Genomic DNA, 24,044 nt, shown 5'->3' with positions numbered 1-24,044 from the left:
CACAAGATAACAGCACAGGAGTTTATTCTGACTGCCGACTTTCACAAACATCAACTTTTGTTATAATTTAATTAAGAAACGTGTGGGCTTTGAGTAGTTTTCAGGAGAGTCATGCCAATTGATAGGCTAGTAGCTACTGGAGACGTCTGTGAACTTTTGAGGAAAATGCTTTGTCTGTTTGCTTTGTTCTGTTGTTTGTGGAATCCCGTTGGTAAGCATATTGTGGCTTCAGTAATACAGAACAAAAAAAAAACGATGTCCTCAAAGCAATGTACCTTTTTTATCAGCTAAAAACACATCTGTTATTTGGATACCTTTGTAAATGTCTTTTGTTTTGTCATTATTATCTAATAATTATTTTATTTATTTACCCAGCAAAAACAGAACCTGACCATAACGCTAGTGTAAATATGCATGCTAATAGATATTACTAGGAAAAAAACATATCCTTGCGAGAAAATATTTAATTCTATATATGCAACTTTTGTCTTTATTTAATCTACTGTATATACTTCTGTAGACTTTTATATGTGTGTATAATCCTTAGTGTGTGTGTGTGTGTGTGTGTGTGTGTGTGTGTGTGTGTGTGTGTGTGTGTGTGTGTGTGTGTGTGTGTGTGTTCAATTTAAAGTTAAAGTGGTAGTGGTTAGTGCTCTTTTTCTTAGGTATTTTTCATTTGTCTATAAGTTTGTTTTGTTTTGCAGGTGTGTTTGGTGATATAGATGTAATGAAGTCCATGTCAGTGATAGAGGGAGATTCAGTCACTCTAAAGCCTAATGTTGCTATACTGAGAAATAAGATACTGTGGCGGTTTGGAGATCAAGGTTCTCTCATAGCTCTCATAGATGCCGGTCAGATCTCATTATTTGATGGTCCTGATGGGAGATTCAAAGACAGATTGAAGCTGAATCACACTGGATCTCTGACCATCACAAACACCAGAACCTCGGACTCTGGACCTTATGAAGTAAACATCAAGGGAGGAGCAGGAGACCAAGTCAGGAAATTTAATCTTACCGTCTATCGTGAGTAACTTGTCCATTTCAAATTCTTTTATTGGTACAAAGTCACAATATTGAAATATGATTTAAAATAATAAAATAGATGGGATGAGATACAGAACCAACAATTTGTTAATTTTTTGTAGCATTGGTCTTAGGATGTGTTCCCCTACTGTACTTGTTGGTATTGTTATATAACAATTTCTAGAACTGAAACATCTGTCAGATGTTTCAGTTCAAGAAACATAATTTTCCTGGGCTCATGTTGAGTCGTATGTATATGGTTTTACAATTTTTGTGTGAATGGAGTTTCTTCCTTTTTAATTTTCTGAAAAGCCTACTTTTTTAAAACTGTTCAACACTGTAAAAAAAAAATCGTAAAAAACGGTCAATGACTGGCAGCTGCGGCTGCCAAACAAAAACCGTGAAAATAAAGTAAAATATCGTAATTTAAATGAAATGCAAAAAACTTTTACAGAAATTTTCCTTAAATTTTTTACAGAAAAACACTGTTATTTTACAACTATTTCCTGAATTATTACGATCAAACACCTTCATTGTAAAAAAATCCCAATAAAAAAACAGTCAAATGACTGTCAGCAACGGCTGCCATACAAAAACCATAAAATTAATGTCAAATATCTTAATTTAAATAAGTGCAAAATACTTTTACAGAAATCTTCATTAATCTTTTTTAACAGAAACACACAGTTAAATGCTGCATGACAAAGCTTCTATAAAACATTCTCCAGTGCTGTGATACTCAGATTTTATGAAGTCATTATACAGAAAATATTTGACAGGATCATATAGACTCACTCAGACATCAAGAATCAGCGTATGAATCACAACAATGGTGACAATGAAAAAAAACTTTTTTGGTTGTCACCATTGTTGAGATTCATATGTTGATTCTTCATGTCTCTATACAACTAAAAAAAAAACGACAAAACTTTTGTGTAGTATATATTTTATTTTTTTTAAATACAGGTTGTTATAATACTGATACCACAATATTCAAGGGTCATGTGAAAAATTATGACATTAATTAAAGACTTTGTATAAAGCTAAATTCCACCTACATACTCTGTAATCTAAGCTATCATATACAGAGATTTGACTGTCATATCAGTGAATCAGATCATGATATGATGACTATAACATCATCAATTAATGATCAAGATCATCTGATATTTTCTCCAGCATTTATGACAAACGTGTATCAAATACACAGTTAAAGCAGCCAGAGAAAAGCATAAGTTAAATCTCAAGAGTCATGACCCCAACTAAAGCAGACACTGATCCCAATCATGGTGACATCAAACTTATTTTAAAGTTTTTTTACACTTTATTTAAATTAGCATATTTTACTTTAATTTTATGGTTTTTGTTTGGCAGCCGTAGCTGCCAGTCATTTGACCCTTTTTTTACGATTTTTTTACAATGAAGGTATTTGATCATAATAATGCAGGAAATACCTGTAAAATAACAGGGTTTTTTCGGTTTATTTAAATTAGCATATTTTACTTTAATTTTATGGTTTTTATTTGGCAGCCGTAGCTGCCAGTCATTTGACCATTTTTTTACGATTTTGTTTTACAATGAAGGTATATGATCATGATTATTCAGGAAATACCTGTAAAATAACAGTGTTTTTCAGTTTATTTAATTTAGGATGTTTTACAGTTTTTTTGTGGAGCTGACAGTCATTTGACCATTTTATCATTTAACTGTTTTGTTTCTGTTAAATTACAGATTATATTTGTAATTTAACATACATTTTTATGTAATTTAAGAAAACAGAAAATATACTGTATGAAAAATACAATCAATTTTCTGTATAAAAAATTTGAATTACTGTAATTTGTCATTAATGTCACAATACCTAAAATAACAGCTGAATTTTTATTTTACAGATATTATTTGTAATTTTACAGTGTTTTGAGTATAATTTAAAATTAAAGAAAAAGATCGTCAAAAAATCACAGTTATTTTCTGTAAAATTAGGATTTTTTTTTACAGTGCAGAACAACAACTCAGTCAATGTCCAATAATGCCAGTGGTTCCTTAACCTGTAACCAAGAAGACTAACACACACACACCGACACATAGGTTTTCCAAGGTTGGATTTGGCCAGGCTCTCACTATAAACAGGAGAGTCCTCTCAAAACATCAAGATAATGCGTTCTTTCTCTCAAGGATAGCTAAACTTTAGTCTAACTGGAAAGAAAGGCTTTAACAAAGAAATGGCCCCTTAAACTATTGGCTTCAATGACCCCTATATGTTTTAACACATTGAAGACCTTTCTCAAACACAAAACAAGTCCCTATTTCATTTCTGGAAGCTGGGTTAAATAAGCAAGCACTGCATTCAGATATCAAATACAGACATTAAAGAATACATGAAAAGAACATTTCAGTAATCACACTGGTAACTTATATAAATAAAGTAAAATCTCCAGAGAAGTCATTCAATTCATTTGATATTTAGAAGGAAAAATATTGATTAATACCTTAATTATAATCAATCATTACATATACATTGAAGCAGCAGTGGATTCCAATCCACCCCCTTCAGTCCCCCGTTTTAGACCAATGTGGAGTCCTGAACACCACATCAGGTCTACACTGTAAAAAAAAATCCTAATTTTACAGAAAATAACTGTGATTTTTTGACGATCTTTTTCTTTCATTTTAAATTGTACTCAAAACACTGTAAAATTACAAATAATATCTGTAAAATAAAAATTCAGCTGTTATTTTAGGCATTGTGACATTAATGACAAATTACAGTAATTCACATTTTTTATACAGAAAATTGATTGTATTTTTCATACAGTATTTTTTCTGTTTTCTTAAATTACATAAAAATGTATGTAAAATTACAAATATAATCTGTAATTTAACAGTAACAAAACAGTTAAATGATAAAATGGTCAAATGACTGTCAGCTCCCCAAAAAACTGTAAAATATCCTAAATTAAATAAACTGAAAAACACTGTTATTTTACAGGTATTTCCTGAATAATCACGATCATATACCTTCATTGTAAAAAAAATCGTAAAAAAATGGTCAAATGAATGGCAGCTACGGCTGCCAAACAAAAACCATAAAATTAAAGTAAAATATGCTAATTTAAATAAACCGAAAAAAACACTGTTGTTTCACAGGTATTTCCTGCATTATTATGATCAAATACCTTCATTGTAAAAATATCGTAAAAAAAGGGTCAAATGACTGGCAGCTAGGGCTGCCAAACAAAAACCATAAAATTAAAGTAAAATATGCTAATTTAAATAAAGTGTAAAAAACTTTAAAATAAATTTGATGTCACCATGATTGGGATCAGTGTCTGCTTTAGTTGTGGTCATGACCCTTGAGATTTAACTTTTGCTTTTCTCTGGCTGCTTTAACTGTGTATTTGATACACGGTTGTCATAGCAATAAATGCTGGAGAAAATATCAGATGATCTCGATTATTAAGTGATGTCATCATATGATGATCTGATTCACTGATATGACAGTCAAATCTCTGAATATGATAGCTTAGATTACAGAGTATGTAGGTGGAATTTAGCTTTATACAAAGTCTTAAATTAATGTCATAATTTTTCACATGACCCTTGGAATATTGTGGTATCAGTATTATAACAATCTGCATTTAAAATATATATATATATACTACACAAAAAAAGTTTTGTCTTTTTTTTAGTTGTATAGAGACATCAGGAATCAACATATGAATCTCAACAATGGTGACAACCATTTTTTTTTCATTGTCACCATTGTTGTGATTCATACGCTGATTCTTGATGTCTGAGCCTCTATGCTCCTGTCCAATATTTTCTGTATAATGACTTCATAAAATCTGAGTATCACAGCACTGGAAAATGTTTTATAGAAGCTTTGCCATGCAAAAGTAATAACTTATATTTAATGACATAAACAGATATTATACTTCAGATAGTATCAATGGAGCCGGACTCTACATGATGACTCTTCTCACTACAACGTGACCAACATTATCTGTTCGGAGTTTCTCTTAGACTCTTACCATAACAAATATGCATCAGAGACACACAGTTAATGAGCCAGAGAAACATTAAAGTTCAACACTAAAAGTTCAAGAGCCCAACTAAAGCAAACACTGATCTCCATCATGGTGACATCAAACTTTATTATTTTCAATAAAGCTTCAACTTCTAAACCTCTGTTAATTCTCATTAATAATGTTAGTATGAAAGAAATAAAGTCTGGATTGTAATAAGTGAAGATGCTGCGATCCTGAGAGATCTGGTAGTGTTTAATGTTCTATTGGGGTTTAAAGTGTTTCTGTATGGTGTGTTTCGTGTGTCACCATTGTGTTGAAGAGTAGAGTCTGAGCTTCAGTCCAGGATGAGCAAATAAACATGGATGAAATGCTGCATGTTTCTTTATTTAACTGACAGTAACTGTGTAGTTGCTGATGTAGTGACGTATATAGTCAAAGCAAATCATGCATGTAGTTAACTGCGTGTTTTTCAGTAAATAAATCAGAAAATAAATGTGAAGTAACTGTGTTTTAACTGTGTGTTACTGTGTTTTAACTGTGTGTTTCTGTTAAAAAAGATGAATGAATATTTATGTAAAAGTATTTTGCACTTATTTAAATTAAGATATTTTACATTAATTTTATGGTTTTTTTATTGCAGCCGTTGCTGACAGTCATTTGACTGTTTTTTTATGGGATTTTTTTACAATGAAGGTGTTTGATCGTAATAATTCAGGAAATAGTTGTAAAATAACACTGTTTTTCTGTAAAAAATTTAAGGAAAATTTCTGTAAAAGTTTTTTGCATTTCATTTAAATTACGATATTTTACTTTATTTTTACGGTTTTTGTTTGGCAGCCGCAGCTGCCAGTCATTGACCATTTTTTTACGATTTGTTTTTTTACAGTGTATCCATAAAGAGGCTGCTTCAAAATGTTAGGTTTCTGACCCATGCTCCTCTGTCAGGTTAATTTTTATAAAACAAACAATATCTTTTTCCTTCAATGACTTAATATCAATTAAATATCCCACATACTACAATATTGATCTGCCGAACCTTTGGACATAGCTGTCTTTACATGTCTTACACAGCTATTATTCATCTTGGCTAATTTGGTTTCATCATCAAATTAACTGATACAATACAAGTACATATTTAATCATAAATACCAGGATATATGCACTAGTTTTTATAATTTCCAATTCAATTTATAATAAACTAAGAAGAATAGTTAATCCATTCTTTTCACTACTCCCCTTTATAGACCCAAAAGGTTCAAAACACTGTTGAAAACACAAAGGTTGTCAAACTGAAAATAAACAACATAAAAAAAATAAGACCCATAATAATCCACTTTAAGTGTCTCCATGAATTCATCCTCAAGTTTACAGTCACCATCTTAATTATATAACATCTTATACTTTTTTTTACTCTTTTCAAAAATAGAAATAAAATAAAACAAATTCAAATCGTCATTTCAATCATTATTTTACCCCTAAAATATAGAATTGTTCCCCATTCTGCTAAATAAAACTTTTGTTCATTCCTTATCTTTATATCACGTTAATCCCTGTTAATCATACTCAATGCCTTTATTATTTTTTTATTTTTTTTATCTGAAACTCATTTTTCATACCATTTCAACTTGATTTGACTTAACCGGTGTTAATAAATAGTTCCATAAATTCTATCAGAAATTTTATTTTCATAACATACATTTATCTACTATATTTCTTCTCCTATTTCCATATTTCCCTACATGCCAGTTCCTTCTGCATCACTTTCCTTTCTTTTCTTTGCCTCATCTAACCAGTACGATTGTTTGCTCACAATCCACACAAACATCTCTCACACAACAACCTTTTTGTTTTTCACTTCCCTCTTCCATTGAGTCTCTCACCACTGTCAGCCTAGTGACACTTAAAGTTCCCTCGTTAACTACTTCTCACAGTATTGCTCTATCAAATGGTTAGTCTGACAATCCAAAAAATATAATCAGTATTGTCTCAGTCCCACTTATCTTTACAGTTTTACGGAAACCAAAATATCAAGTTACTCAGATCTCAACCCCTAAGACAGCCATATACTGTAGCTGATTTCACTTTTAACCTTTATTTAACTAAATTGTAGTTTTCTTAGACATCTAATGTCATACATCCATTTAATGGATTGAGAAATAAAACTTTAGAAGTTATATTCACACCTCCTTTGTTTGCCCACCGGCCTTTCATAAAAATGAGGGAGCTCACTCTGGATAATTTGGATAGTGACTTTGCCAATGTGTCACTTTGTCTCTTTGCCGTCAAATCTATTATTTTTACGTTTACCATTATGATCCCAGCTAGTTGTCTATTTAAATTTCGACCCTCAGTGGAATTTAGACAAGAGCTTTTACCCCATAATGGACGGCAATCTTCAACTTCACAATTCCAATTTATATAAAATACTAATCCAGAGAGTAATTCAAATCAACATCATACATGACAAAAGTATTCATAATTACCAGTAGCAGGCAGAGCTGGAAAACCAATTCAATTAAAGCTTGGCCCATGTTCTGTATTGTCTTTTCATCTTCTTTAAAGTTTGTCGTTTCACTTAACCCATCTGTAATGATAAAACACTCATTCCAGAGGTTAATGACACTATATCCACAAAATCAGGAAATAATAGTACCCCAAACTAACACATACAAGACATAAAGTGCAGTCACCATCACACGCACTCATAATAGACACACGTAACTGCTCATTATCAATGTTCGTTGTTTTGTTTTTTTACTTTAAAAATATTTAAGTTTTAAATTAGATTTCAAACTTCACATTTTCCTCTAGTTTTTTTTACCTACTTTTACATAGTCTTTTAACCATTTCAAAGCATGTATTGTTCATTACTCATTATTTTGTTTAAGCTTGCTTTAGCAGGCAGATAACAGAAAGACAGACACAGTTACTATCCCTTCCTCCACTCAAGCAGTCTCTCTCACTATAAATAAATAATCTTTTCAACAGCCTCCTAAGACTGTAATTTAGACAAAATGTAATATTAAAGTCATTACATTAACCTTTTACCATTCACCTTTGTTATCCAGACTCTTCTCAAATCTACAAAGCTGTCTTCATCTTTAGCAACCACCATGTCCAACGACCTTCAGGAGTTAAAACTATGTTATAGACATATTAGCTCAAAATTAACTCTTCTATACATTTTTCTTGCCCATTTGGCAACCAACATCATGTCCCTCATATAATTAAGTTTTGTTACTGTCTCCGCAGCAAATAATGGCAATCACCTCATGGAATCAGCTGGCTCCTGAAAGCCCACTCCAGTTAGCTATTTATCTTTAATTTTCTTCTCTTCAGGGTGTCGTCCCCTGGCATAGTTGCAGACACTTGTCACAATGAAAAACAAGCCATACAATCAATGCGGTTTCTGGTGAGTGGTATAGAGGAACTCACATTTCTGGGTCAGACTGCCGTAACTTCTCACAGCTTGATCCCCCCTTAATGATATAAGGATGCTGCGGCCTTCACAGCCATCCGCTCGACTCTCATACCCATCTCACATAAAACACCTCCTTCAGGAGATGCCCTGTGGCGGCGGTGACCCCCCTGCCTTAGGTTGTCCTCTGTTAGGCCAAAGAAGATCTTACCCGTCATTGAGAAATCACCCTCGTGCTCACTGGTAACCGCTCCTCCCATTACCAAATCAGTTTTCTCCAACATAATCAGTTGTTTTCTGGAGCTTAGGAAATGCACATTCAAGAGTCACCAGAGCCATTTGGACTGCCTAATAGTGTTAACGCAGGGAGACAGGTTAATAACAGCAGTATTTAATCACTAAAATCCTTTTAACATCTTAAAAGCAGCAACCTAGCACTGCTTAGATTCAGTGAATTTAGTTCACATCCGTCTATTCAGTGTACTGTTACATCTGTAGCCGGAGCCATCGGCCCTGTTCCATGGTGGACACTAAATTGAGACAAAGAAGTTACTGGTCCTAAAATAAATTAATCAAAAACGTCACTTCTATCTTGTAAGGTCTGCATTATTTTGAAGACTTCTTTAAAGTCCTTCAGTTTTACTTTTAACATTTTTAACATTTAAATACAAATTGCCCTCTGAATGGTAATGATTTCTTTTAACATCTCTGTGTCTATGGTTTTCAACTGAAACACTGTGCTTTACTATAAATAGCTTATTATCACTTATGACACAGGCTCAGATAACAGCTTTTAGCTGACATTGAATGAGAGAGACTCTGAGGCATTCAAGACTGGTACACTGCCCTCTCATAAACTTCTAACATCAAACTTTATCTACCATATTTTAACTCTAGCCCAGCGTAAGGCCTCTTTGCCCGAAATTACATACGTTTTCAAATAAACATAATTTTATAGTTGTCTTTTTCTCAATTATCATAGTTTAATACTTAATTATTAAACTATGACTTAGTTACTGACTTAATTTTTTTTTTTTCTAGGAGTTTATCAATCTCCAATTAGGATTCACAAAAACTTTTACGAGGCTATCACACTCTGCTTATGATACATTTTCATACACATACATCTTTTGCAGTTATCATTTTAAATCATCCTTTTAGTTACTTTTACAATTTGCAACTCATTTTTTTAATCATTATCTGTAATTCTACATTAACCTGTATTCATCAGTTCACTTATAAAAAAAATTACTATTATAGATCTTTTCTTCAAAAGGATTCACTTTAAGACTTCAATCTTTTGACCTTGTTTTTATCTCTTACTCTTTCTCAGACGAAAACTTTAATATCGTTATATAAACACTGATCTACTTTCAAACCCACATTATTACCAGAAATGTGCCACTATCACATTTTAAAACACCTTCTCAGTGGGCATTTACAGTTACATGTTAGATGGTCCTGATGACCACAATTAAAGCACTCTCTGTCGGCTCCAACTTACTGCACACCCTTGAAGTGTGTCCCAAACAGGAATTCAAACAGAGCTGATAAGCAGTTCTCTGTATTCTTTTACAGTCTAGCAGTGGCAGATTCAATCACAATAGCCGAATCATAATCTTCATCATTATCATTGGCAGCACATTAATTTTCATAAGCTGCACTGAAAATCACTCAACATTCTCTAAGGGGGTTTTCAAAGTTTCTGTTTAACTTTAGTCACACTTGTCCAAGGAAATGATCTCCGACACACTCAAAAAAATAATTCAATCCCTTCTTAGAGGTGACACATTTAAATCTAATTTGCTTTATTTAAATAAATCTATTTAAGATCATATGTGTAAATATATTTAATTGGTTTAACTAAAAAATTATTAATAGCTCCACTCAAAAAAATATTCATTGGATGAACTCAATTAAGTTGTGGGCAGGATTTCCATCCAATAAATATATGTAGCCCCAACTCAATCTGAGTACATCCATTCAACAGAATGTAAATCAGTTAGCCTAACTCATTTGTAATAAATAGATGCAAAAGAATATAAACGAGAGAGGCTAGCTTATTTTTAACAAATACTTATCACTAACCAGAATGACTTTATTTCTGTCAGGCGTCTACAAATGTTTTATTGAGAATTAACAGGGGTTTAACTCTATGTTTTCCATTTGAAGTCACCATAACAGTGATCAATGATTCCATTAGTTGGGCTCTTAACTCTTATTATATCTATTGTCTTTTTTTTGCTGCTGTGACAGTGTGTTTGTTAAACACATTTGGAGCAGCAAAGAAAGCTAAAGTGAAATGAGATCAGCTGATGATGGTTAATGGTTGATGGTTTTATAATCATCATGAACCAGACTGATTCACTGAGGTATTTTAATCTAACAATTATGTTTTTTTCACAACAAACCTTGTTACTGCAGCATGAGATCAAGCATTATTATAACAATAAGTTTGAAAACTTTAACGAACATGAGCACAAAATATCAGTTTCTGATGACACACACAGACATCAACAATCAGCGTATGAATCTCAACAATGGTGACAATCACAAATATTTAGATAAACAGATTAAATCAGAACATCACTGAAAAGCTACTAATTCACAACAAACACAACAGCAAAAAATAAAAGCAAATATTTAGAATCAAACAAAATTATAGGACAGTTCAGCTGCATAATTTATTTATGTTGCAATGCATGCTGGGAGTTTTGTACTATGGTGGTACCCAGCATGCATTGCAGCAAAGTACTTTTGATTGTCACCATTATTGAGATACTTACGCTGATTGTTGATGTCTGTGTGTGTCATCAGAAACAGACTTTTTGTGCTCATGTTCGTTAAAGTCTTCAAACTTAGTGTTATAATATTCCTTGATCTCATGCTGCAGTAACACAAGGTATGTGTTGTGAAAAAAACGTGAAAACATAATGGTTAGATTATAAAAACCTCAGTAAATCATTCTGTTTCATAATGATTATAAAACCATCAACAGGTAACCATCATCAGCTGATCTCATTTCACTTTAGCTTACTTTGCTGCTCCAAATGTGTTTATCAAACACACTGTCACAGCAGCCTAAAAAGACAATAGATATAATAAGAGTTAAGAGCCCAACTAATGGAAACACTAATCACTGTTATGGTAACTTTAAATGGAAAACATAGTTATAAACCCCTGTTAATTTTCAATAAAACTTTTGTAGACATCTGACAGAAATAAAGTCAGTCTGGTTAGTAATAAGTATTTGATAGAAATAAGTTAATCAAGTCACTCATTTATATTCTTTTGCATCTATTTGATACAAATGAGTTAGGTTAACTAATTTACATTCTGTTGAATGGATGTACTCAGTTTGAGTTGGGGCTACATATATTTATTGGATGGAAATCCTGCCCACAACTTAATTGAGTTCATCCAATTAATTATTTTTTTGAGTGAACATAATTTAATATACTTGCTTTTAGTAATCATCGTAAGCAATACAAGGCTAAACATTTTAATTTTTCAGTTTCTTTGTTTGTTTATAGCCAGTCAAGTTGTTGTTTAATTTTCCAAACAGAATCAAAACTTATCAAGACTACCATTTAGCCTACTTACTAATTTCTGCAAATATCTCTGAAGTGAGGGCTTCAGAGCACAGCTGCTTACAGCGTTCACTCTTTTCTGTCTCATTATTTGTTTCAGGACTGTTCAGGTTACTGATCAAGTTACTCAGTTTGTCTGCCATATCTTAATAAGAGTTCAAACTCACCTGAAGTCATTGCAGAAATGGAGGTGGCGATCTTTGAACAACACAGCTTGGCTTCTCCGTGATGAAACTGCAAAGTATACTCCAAAATCACAGTTACATATACTAGTCCATGCCAATTTGGGTCACAACTTTTTTTTTTTTTTTTTTTCTCTCTCGGGATCGTTCCTGATGCATCCCTGGCAAACAACCCTATTTTTGTTAGTATCCCTAACTGCCTGATTCACTAAATTCGGGGATCCCCTATCTGAGATGGAAGAGATTGAGCAGGTTTACGGTGCCACTGGACCTCCCGTCCAGGGACGTACTCTGCTGGGGTGGTGCTACACCATTAATGCCCAGCGGGGCCCACACAGAGCACGCTTCGCTTGCGCTGTCTGCTGCCGTTACCCTTAACGACGCTCTCAGCGACTTCTTATCCTCTCAGCAGTAGGCCTACAACTTACTCCTTCACTCGCCTCATCGGAGTGAAGGCTACTTACTCCTTCACTCGCCTCATCGGAGTGAAGGCTCTCTCGCTCTCCTTCAAAATCTCTTCCAGTCAGACAGCCCTAACAATTAATAAAAGCTTACTACCTTGTGTGTTGATTTGCCAGAGATGTCACCACGGAATGATTGCCCGCCGCATCCTCCACCAAACTGTAAGGGGTATACAGTTAAAGACCCAGAACCAGATATGAAGAATGAAGACCCAGAGTCAGAATTATAAAAAATTAAAGAAAATATTTACTGAAGATAGTTTGCAGTTTCATCAGCAGAAGTCAGCTTCAATACTCGCACAGGAGTTCGTAGGCCGCCCCGCTTACAGTTACAAAGATCACAGCAGTTATACGATTTCCAAGGTCTAAGCTACGTCATTGCTTACAGGATGAATGATTCTCATTGGCTATGAAATAGATAAACACAGTAATTTTCCACACATATACAGATAGACTGAAGCATATCTCCATCGATTATGCAGCTGAAGTTAGGCACGTCATGACCTTCCAGGTCGCAGATTTGGGTTGCTGGGCGCCAGCATGTCCAGAACAACAACTCAGTCAATCTCCAATAATACCAGTGGTTCCTTAACCTGTTACCAAGAAGACTAACACACACACCGACACACAGCTTTTCCAAGGTTGGATTTGGCCAGGCTCTCACTATTAACAGGAGAGTCCTCTCAAAACATCAAGATAATGCGTTCTTTCTCTCAAGGATAGCTAAACTTTAGTCTAACTGGAAAGAAAGGCTTTAACAAAGAAATGGCCCCTTAAACTATTGGCTTCAATGACCCCTATATGTTTTAACACATTGAAGACCTTTCTCAAACACAAAACAAGTCCCTATTTCATTTCTGGAAGCTGGGTTAAATAAGCAAGCACTGCATTCAGATATCAAATACAGACATTAAAGAATACATGAAAAGAACATTTTAGTAATCACACTGGTAACTTATATAAATAAAGTAAAATCTCCAGAGAAGTCATTCAATTCATTTGATATTTAGAAGGAAAAATATTGATTAATACCTTAATTATAATCAATCATTACATATACATTGAAGCAGCAGTGGATTCCAATCCACCCCCTTCAATGCTCTGAACTGATTTTGTCAAGTTTTTCCAAAATACTTTTATATTATCCTGCCCCATATACCATACACTCATAATCAAGAAACGGCCTTATTAAGGCCCTATAAATAGCCATAAGTGATAGTTTTCAATTGAAATTTTAAATCCCCATTCATACACTCATCTTTAAATATTCAATATAGCATTCTGTATAGTATTAGTCACATGTTTAATAGTTTTCCCCCCTTTCCATATTGCCCCATCATCTGAATAAAGTGACGATCCAATGTCTTTAAATGTCTTTACCAACATTCATAAAAATATAATTTATCATAATATTAGACAGCAGCAATCAATCCATAATACAGAGAACAGAATACCAACTGCTGTTATCTGCTGAGTTAGAAAACCCCAGACAGCACCACCTGCTGGTTATGAAATATGGAATAATATTTATGCTTGCCAGTTATAACTTCTGAATATTTGGGCCTTTTTAGATTCTTTAGAACAAAAAAGCTGTGTCCCAATTCAAAGGCTGGATCCTTCATATGAGTTAGACTTCAGAGGCCATGAAGGTTGAACCGATCATTGTTAAATGGGATGGTCTAGCCTATGGAGGCCATTGATGAGTGGCAGTAACATTTGTACTGGGCTGTTTTAAAAATTAACTTCCTAAAAACAAAACAGGGTTCAAAGCCTCTCACATTAGTCTATGTATGTACATAATAAAGAATATAAACGATATAAAATCTTGGTAAAATATCAACATTTGAAACACTTTATATATTTTTTTTTTTTTTTACTTTTACAATTGTATCTGTTGATACATTACATTATTCGAGTAAGTAGAACCTAATACTGAAATTTAAAAGTCCCAGACAGCAACATAGTATCGGTTTAGATCCGGCCCACATCTGGGCTGACAATATGTTGCTGTCTAGGGTGTAATCCAGCAATTTCTCTAAAAAATACTTTCGTCACTTGCCCGCAATGAATTCTGGGATAGGCAAGGCCGCAAAAGATCCATCCGTTCATTCATTAGGCTACCCGCGAAATGCACTTTGAATTGGAACAGATTTCATTGTGCCACAGTGACATAATCGGCCTTCGAATGAGGCCTTCGAAGGACGCAGCCTCTGAATTCGGACACAGCTACAGTGTCAAATGATACCCAGTGATTACTGCAAATGAGTCATTTTTTGAATTAGTGTTTTTCTGTATTTTACAAATACATTGATGTATTACCCAAAAGCAATTATTTCTGTTTATTCTCCAGCTCGTCTGCCTGTTCCTGCCATCACCAGAGATTCTACACAATGTTCACAATCATCATCATCATTATCAAATTGTTCATTGCTGTGTTCAGTATTGAATGTGAATCATGTGACTCTCTCCTGGTACAAAGGGAAGAGTTTATTGTCCAGCATCAGTGTGCCTGATCTCAGAAGCAGCATCTCTTTACATCTGGAGGTGGAAAATCAGGATAAAAATACCTACACCTGTGTGCTCAACAATCCCATCAGAAACCACACCAAACATCTGGACATCAGTCAATTCTGTCAACCATGTCCAGGTATGTCAGTGTTGATATTAGCGTTTGTTTGGTAACTACAGTAAAATAAATTCCAGTAAAAAAAATTGTTAAAGTTATTTTTTCCTTCAGAAATCTACTGTTGTGGTTTTACTGAACCTGTGACCCGATTGGTCATCGCTGCTCTGGTGGGAGTGGCTGCTGTTGCTTTTGTGGTTTATGACATCAGATCCAGAGATGCAAAGTAGGAGAGGAGAGAAGAAACATCATCACGAGGACCTTGATGATAAATCATACTATATGTTCTCACAGAAAGTAGTAATATTCTTAAAGAGCTGGTTGTAAAACCTCTCTCTTAAAATTTTGATGTCACATAAAATAAGGGACCAACATATATTTTCTTATAAGTCGTGTTTAATACAAAGTTATGCGATCATGCACATTCAACATGTCACCAAAAATCAATTATCAAACAATTGGATTCAACACCAGTCCACCATCAATGGCCAAACTTTGGTTTTAAGACATTTAGAAGTCATTTATTTATATTATTGCTTCACCTGACCGATGGACAGACACACCTCGGAGACTAATAATTCTAAATGAACTAAATGTGAGAGATTCAACAATGATGGGATCAATGATTAATCAATGGTGTTCATGCTGTTTTTTCATAGTTTGTATGTGTTGACTTAAAGGGATACTCCAGCTGTGGGAAGATGAATGTGTATTTAATAGTGATCATTTATATAGTAGAAATGTGAAATTATTTTTTAAATTGAAGCATTCTAGAATGAGAAAAGGCAGAAAATGTATTTTTTACTCATGTGGCTGAAAGACAACAACTCCCAGAATGCACTTGCTTTGCTGCCCTTACGAGGCCAGGCCACTCCCTAACCAAGCCTACCGGTTACAGGCGGCAGTATCCGAAAAATTTCTCCACACATTCTCTAGGCTAATACATACTCTAATAACAGTAAAGGTTTAAAGGTTTATAAAAAGAACCACAACCGATGGGAGTTATAACTTTTATATTAACGTAAAATTAATATTAACACTTTTACACTCAAAGCTCTTCCAGAGCTTCGGCTGTTTCCTTATATTCATTCACAGTATTGTCAGTCAGGAGCTGGATATCTCCGTCTGATGTCCTGGACAACACAGGTTGGCAAAACGAGACGATAGTCTTTACCAAGTCGCTCGCCTTGCTGGAACCATTCCATAAAGTGACGATAGGCTGTTAGGCGATATTGTCTACAAAACAGTAAGCACAACGTTAGCAATGCGAACTATTTGCACACAGTATACTATCATAGATGTAAATATAACAACAATAGCTCAGCTGACTAACGTTACGAGGGAAGATTATTGTGATAATGCCGGGTGTCCAAACTCTGTACATTACGTCTTGGTAAAAAAAAGAAAAACAAACCAAATAACGTTACTCACTTTACACTAAGCCGTCCGTTTGTCCCTGCGGGCTTTGGCTGGCGTTTCCAATTTATCTCGTCCAGAAGAAAATGGGATCGTTGAAATTCGCGACAGTAATAGGACTCTCTATCTGTTTCCATAGGCGCACAGCGAGAGCACTGACAGCTCCAGTCCGCCCCAGCTGGAGTCTGGCCGGGCTCGAGTCAGGTCTTGCTCCCCTGCTGCAGCAGCAGCTGCTCCGGCCGCCTCTTGTTCCTCCATCTCCCGCAACTGTTCATCGCTGTATTGCGGCTCGTACAGGTAGCCGCGAGCATCAGATTCGCGCAACTGATCTTCGAAATCCCCTTCTGTCATTTCAACTTCTAAACTAACGTTACCTTCCGCTATCGTGATTAGCCCACTATACAAAGTTTATACACAGAGCAAGAGCCTGTTAGCTTAGCTTCTACAGAAAGATGGCTGACAATATCTTACTTTCTGTGAGTGAGATCCCGCCCCATATGGGCGTAGTGAAAACATGCGGAACTAGCTACTAGTACTGGCTGTAGTTTTAAGCCTCTGGCCCAAAAATCCTCCGATGACGCAAAATGACGATTTTTGCGTCATCGGAGGATTTTTTACAGACTAAAAATACATAAATCTCTCATATAAGGGGGAAATGAGGGGGGTAAGCAAGGTAATTCGAAAATACTACTGGTTTTCTACTGATACAAATCTTAATGCTAAATCCTGGAGTATCCCTTTAAGATGACCATTCTTAATAATTAAATGAGTGCTTCAATCAAACATTTGTGTTTTGTGTCATGTTTGGCTTGTTTTGTCGTGTTTTGACAAAATCTTCATTTAGCCAGCTTCAGTTATTTGCTGGTTGTAATGTTGGCTTTAATTAAAGTAAGTTACCTACTACAATTGGAAATTTTGCCCGGAAAAATTATTCTGGCCGAGATACAATTAGACAAAGAAAAATTTTCAGGTTTTGATCTAACGGTGTTCGCCACTAAAGGTAAAAATAGTAGTGAAGTAGAAGACAATAATAAATATTTTTGGAAATGGCCTAATGATAACTTAACGGGGAAGGATCATAACCAAGATATACTTTACTATGTGATTAGAAAACCGAAAGTAAAAATAAAGCGCACACTGTTAGCAATTGATGTAATTTTTACAATAAATTTTACACCAACATATTGTGTTTATGTTTTTATTGCAAATGCAAATGCATGATGGGAAATGTATGGACAGTCCTTTAATTTTATTGTAACTACACTGTAGAAGCATTATTTTACAGCCACCGCATAGCATTGTGGGATCGCTGCTGTTTGAATTTTGAAATTGCGCGGCGGCAACCAAAGGTACCAGAATCAGACATTTTTGGAAGAAGGAACACATCTCAGGTATGAAACGTTAAAGGTACAATATGCAAAGATTTTTCACCACCAGGGGTCGCTAACCTCTTACAATAACAAAGGCGTATACTGATGACGTATATTCCACATTAAGCGGAATTATGGATCTTGTCATCAAGCTGATGGATCTTTTATGGATGAGTGAATACATTAATGTTTTAAACATGACTGTGGTATGAAGCAGGGCGCGATTGCCAGACGGATACCAGCGCCACACACAACACGAGTCCCGCGGATATAAAGGAATAACGTTAAGGACATTTCATTCTGCCGAACTACACGCAAGTGCTGAATTAATTCTCACACAGGACAGTTTATTAGACGAATCAAACTTGAGGTAATGCAGCGCTGTTTCACTTGCTCTAACAGTTACACTATCACACTAAACGGCATTTGAGTGTGTTGAATGTTGTTAGTTAGGATGTGTGTTGGCTGTATGAGACTAAGTACGTTAAGCTAGATCAACATTAGAATAACATACAGATCATATTCGAACATTTCATCATGTTGAACTAAATAACATTGATAGTTTTATGTACATTTGCTCACCTGTCTAAAAGTACATGCAACACTCGCGTCTCTGTCAAGTCGAAGTTAGTCGCAGACAAGGAGCTCTTGGCATCTCGAAAGATGTTGATCTTCGTTTTAGTCCTCTATTTGTCTTAAAGTCTGCTTGCCACAATCCAAAATGTTTGAACAAAACAACAACAGCGTGAGCGTCTTACTAGGCATGACGGCAATAACCCGGTTGTCCACGTATGTCGCCATGGTTACTAACGCAGTGTGAGCGTAAACCTGGCGGAAACCGAGGCTAACACGGATATGACGCCATTGACTGGCGACTCCTCACCCCTGCTAACACGTCCCGTTTCCTTGGTTAAAATCGCAATTTTCTCACGATTTACAAATAGTTGGAAACATTTGGGATATTGTAAGTAATCAACAAAACAAAATATATAACATTGGCCTAGTGGTTTCTGGATATTTTACTGCAAAAATCCTGCATATTGTACCTTTAACATGAAATCTATTTTATAAGTCTATGGATATTCGTTCATTTTGTGTTGACATGCGCATGCGCAACATCATATGGGTTCTGTAACCGAAATTATTAAATACCTACATATAATAACACAAAACAGTTACGTGACAAAAGACCGAACAACTCGAAACCGAAGACTCGAGAGATTAACTTTTTTTTCCTCTCTCTCAGTTTTCAGAGCTTTTTGTGGAATCAACTTCCAGACGGGCAGCAAAGCAGAGAAGAGACACGGGCTCAACGCACCTGTTTGCACCCTCCTTAGAAAACTCCTGGACTTTGAGTTGGAACAACTTCCCCTGTTCAAGTCTGGCTGGACACATTTGTTCCATATTACCATGTTGCCCCTGATGATAGGCTGTCTGGACGTCTTTATTTTTTTTTGTGTATGGATACTTTTGTAATATGTGGTGTTGCATAGTTTGTAAATAAAACAGAAAAGATACAATTGTTGTGTTTTTAATTGGTTTTTTATTTAAACATTAAGTGTTTAAATTGTAATTCTGTCCTGTGAAATTACAGGACATTCCTGGCAACTTAGTTGCAGTAAATATACAGTAAATTGTAATAAATTACAACATTTTACTGTAATAATGCTACTATAATCACAGAAGCACTGCTGTATGAATACAGTACTTTATTGTAACAGTAAAATACTCCAATAGATAAAGAAAAATATGGGAGTGACGAACATATAGAGGAGTGGCTGTTAAATCCCAAAGGGGAATTTATTTTATTAATGAATGTTTATCCAAGTTGGTTAGGAGCCAGCTATTCGCCTGATGATGGGAACATATTCGGCATGGAACTAGCTGAAGTTGAAAAATCGTATGACTAAAATCAGCTTAGAATTGAATAAAACTCTCCCGTGGATATGGCAAAAGAAATTTAAATGACCACGGGTCAAATATAATTACATAAAATAGTTATGTGAGGTGGAAAGTAAATGAAAAGAAATGGAGGTCTATTTAATCAAAATGGAATTAAATAAACTCTTGAATTAATTTATTGAGAGATTAAAAGCCAGAGAAAGAGATGATGATAATCGACGAATGTGTCCGTAGGTTAATCAATGAAAAGAACCATTATAATATAATTATAATGACTTTTCATACTCTAGCTTTTGTGATAAAAGAGGAGAAAAGATGGGCTGCGACAGTTTGTTAACCGGGCGAGATCCATTTACAGGAAATTGAACGAACGAAATACTCAGTTTAAATAGAAAATTATTATTGAGACAAGTTGGCCTAGCAAAACGCAAACATGAGGATGGGAAATATAGAATGATTTTAATATTTCACAATGTAGGGCCAAATGATAAATCGCGGAACTGGCAAATTAACGCGGAATCTACTGTTAATACGGAATTTCGCAGAATTTTACATATTTGGAATGAAATTCTGTTTTTGTGTGGGAGAAGAACGTATGTCTGGGGAAAATGCAGACCGGGGGAAGCAAATATGGGCGACACAACCCCTCCCGTCATTTCAGCTGCCTCTCCCCCTTCAAAACAATGAAAGCATGGCGAAGCGGCTCTCCAAAAAAGTTAAGAAACTTGACGCTAAGCCCTCAGTACCGAGCTGAGCAGTTCCCACGTGACTTTTATGCAGTGTTTCCCACACACAGACTAATTTGTGGCGGTGCGCCACAGAATCAACACTGGCCGCCACATTTTGCGTTTCATTATTCTTTTTTTTTTTAACGCTATTTAAAACACGCAGCGTATTCTTTCAGTTGAATTTCCTTTCCCTGCTCTCCCTCCGTCTTTGTCACTCACGCGTCTCTCTCACATACATACACACACACATACAGTACACACATACACACACACACAGCCTCTCCCCTCCGTGAACACTGCGTCTGTCTATGAGGCGCGCCGGACTGGACAAAAGCGGAGCAAACTCAACGAGTGACACTGTGCGAGACCGAGTGTGTCCGAGAGCGTGCTCGACAGTGCGCAAGAGAGACCGAGTGTTTCCGAGAGGCGAGAGCGCACTCGACAGTGTGCGAGAGAGACGGAGTGTGCCCGAGAGGAGAGAGCACACTCGACAGCGTGCGAGAGACCGAGTGTGTCCGTGAGGCGAGAGCGCACTCGACAGCCCACGAGAGAGAGACCGAGTGTGTCAGAGAGCGCACTCGACAGCGCGCGAGAGACTGAGTGTGTCCGTGAGGCAAGAGCGCACTTGACAGCCCGCGAAAGAGAGACCGAGTGTGTCCGCTTATAATTTTCTCCACTGCCACAGCAGTGATGTCTCCTCTGCTCCCGCAGGAGCTCTGTTTCTCTGGCTAATTTTCTCCACTGCCACAGCAGTGATGTCTTCTCTGCTCCAGCAGGAGCTCTCTTTCACTGGCTAATTTTCTCCACTGCCACAGCAGTTATGTCTCCTCTGCTCCCGCAGGAGCTCAATTTCTCCAGGTAAGTTTCTCCACTGCCACAGCAGTGATGTCTCCTCTGCTCCCGCAGGAGCTCTGTTTCTCTGGCTAATGTTCTCCACTGCCACAGCAGTGATGTCTCCTCTGCTCCCGCTGGAGCTCTGTTTCTCAGGCTAATTTTCTCCACTGCCACAGCAGTGATGTCTCCTCTGCTCCCGCTGGAGCCCTGTTTCTCTGGCTAATTTTCTCCACTGCCACAGCAGTGATGTCTCCTCTGCTCCCGCTGGAGCTCTGTTTCTCTGGCTAATTTTCTTCACTGCCACAGCAGTGATGTCTCCTCTGCTCCCGCTGGAGCTCTCTTTCTCTGGCTAATTTTCTCCACTGCCACAGCAGTGATGTCTCCTCTGCTCCCGCTGGAGCTCTGTTTCTCTGGCTAATTTTCTCCACTGCCACAGCAGTGATGTCTCCTCTGCTCCCGCAGGAGCTCTGTTTCTTTGGCTAATTTTCTCCACTGCCACAGCAGTGATGTCTCCTCTGCTCCCGCAGGAGCTCTGTTTCTCTGGTTAATTTTCTCCACTGCCACAGCAGTGATGTCTCCTCTGCTCCCGCAGGAGCTCAATTTCTCAAGGTAAGTTTCTCCACTGCCACAGCAGTGATGTCTCCTCTGCTCCCGCAGGAGCTCTGTTTCTCTGGCTAATTTTCTCCACTGCCACAGCAGTGATGTCTCCTCTGCCCCCGCAGGAGCTCTGTTTCTCTGGCTAATTTTCTCCACTGCCACAGCAGTGATGTCTCCTCTGCTCCCGCAGGAGCTCTGTTTCTCTGGCTAATTTTCTCCACTGCCACAGCAGTGATGTCTCCTCTGCTCCCGCAGGAGCTCTGTTTCTCTGGCTAATTTTCTCCACTGCCACAGCAGTGATGTCTCCTCTGCTCCCGCAGGAGCTCAATTTCTCAAGGTAAGTTTCTCCACTGCCACAGCAGTGATGTCTCCTCTGCTCCCGCAGGAGCTCTCTTTCTCTGGCTAATTTTCTCCACTGCCACAGCAGTGATGTCTCCTCTGCTCCCGCAGGAGCTCTGTTTCTCTGGCTAATTTTCTCCACTGCCACAGCAGTGATGTCTCCTCTGCTCCCGCAGGAGCTCTGTTTCTCTGGCTAATTTTCTCCACTGCCACAGCAGTGATGTCTCCTCTGCTCCCGCTGGAGCTCTTTTTCTCTAGCTAATTTTCTCCACTGCCACAGCAGTGATGTCTCCTCTGCTCCCGCTGGAGCTTTGTTTCTCTGGCTAATTTTCTCCACTGCCACAGCAGTGATGTCTCCTCTGCTCCCGCAGGAGCTCTGTTTCTCTGGCTAATTTTCTCCACTGCCACAGCAGTGATGTCTCCTCTGCTCCCGCTGGAGCTCTTTTTCTCTAGCTAATTTTCTCCACTGCCACAGCAGTGATGTCTCCTCTGCTCCCGCAGGAGCTCTGTTTCTCTGGCTAATTTTCTCCACTGCCACAGCAGTGATGTCTCCTCTGCTCCCGCTGGAGCTCTGTTTCTCTGGCTAATTTTCTCCACTGCCACAGCAGTGATGTCTCCTCTGCTCCCGCTGGAGCCCTGTTTCTCTGGCTAATTTTCTCCACTGCCACAGCAGTGATGTCTCCTCTGCTCCCGCTGGAGCTTTGTTTCTCTGGATAATTTTCTCCACTGCCACAGCAGTGATGTCTCCTCTGCTCCCGCTGGAGCTCTGTTTCTCTGGCTAATTTTTGTCCACTGCCACAGCAGTGATGTCTCCTCTGCTCCCACAGGAGCTCTTTTTCTCTAGCTAATTTTCTCCACTGCCCCAGCAGTGATTTCTTCTCTCCAGTACCTCACTATTCAGAATTGATATTCCAGTAAAATTATGATTTTCTCTGTACAGCAAGCATTGGTCTCCCAGCGGACGTAGTATGCATCTGTTTCCTCTTTCTCCATCCAGCGAGCATTGGTCTCCTAGAGGATGTTTCATGCATCTATGTTTCCTCTTTCTCCATCCAGCGAGCATTGGTCTCCCAGAGGATGTTGCATGCATCTGTTTCCTCTTTCTCCATCCAGCGAGCATTGGTCTCCCAGAGGATGTTGCATGCATCTGTTTCCTCTTTCTCCATCCAGCGAGCATTGGTCTCCAAGCGGATGTTGCATGCATCTATGTTTCCTCTTTCTCCATCTAGCGAGCATTGGTCTCCCAGAGGATGTTGCATGCATCTATGTTTCCTCTTTCTCCATCCAGCGAGCATTGGTCTCCCAGAGGATGTTGCATGCATCTGTTTCCTCTTTCTCCATCCAGCGAGCATTGGTCTCCAAGCGGATGTTGCATGCATCTATGTTTCCTCTTTCTCCATCCAGCGAGCATTGGTCTCCCAGAGGATGTTGCATGCATCTATGTTTCCTCTTTCTCCATCCAGCGAGCATTGGTCTCCCAGAGGATGTTGCATGCATCTGTTTCCTCTTTCTCCATCCAGCGAGCATTGGT

At 37.3% G+C, this 24,044-nt stretch overlaps 2 protein-coding genes across 2 annotated transcripts in view; both read left to right on the top strand.

Moving 5' to 3' along the window:
• The window catches only part of LOC143746073 (uncharacterized), a 326,821-nt gene that overhangs the window by 145,437 nt on the left and 157,340 nt on the right, over nucleotides 1-24,044 (top strand). The gene's annotated exons all lie outside the window — the stretch shown is intronic.
• On the top strand, nucleotides 728-15,798 carry LOC143746118 (SLAM family member 5-like). Its single transcript, XM_077237885.1, has 3 exons — nucleotides 728-1,025; nucleotides 15,055-15,351; nucleotides 15,442-15,798. The coding sequence occupies exons 1-3, from the start codon at nucleotides 728-730 to the stop codon at nucleotides 15,555-15,557; spliced, it is 711 nt and encodes a 236-aa protein (XP_077094000.1). The 3' UTR covers nucleotides 15,558-15,798.

This window comes from Siphateles boraxobius, unplaced genomic scaffold, assembly GCF_051911475.1.
Source record: "Siphateles boraxobius isolate OS27281-9 unplaced genomic scaffold, OSU_SipBor_1 21, whole genome shotgun sequence".
NCBI classification, from domain to species: domain Eukaryota; kingdom Metazoa; phylum Chordata; class Actinopteri; order Cypriniformes; family Leuciscidae; genus Siphateles; species Siphateles boraxobius.
This window is presented reverse-complemented; position numbering and strand designations above follow the sequence as displayed.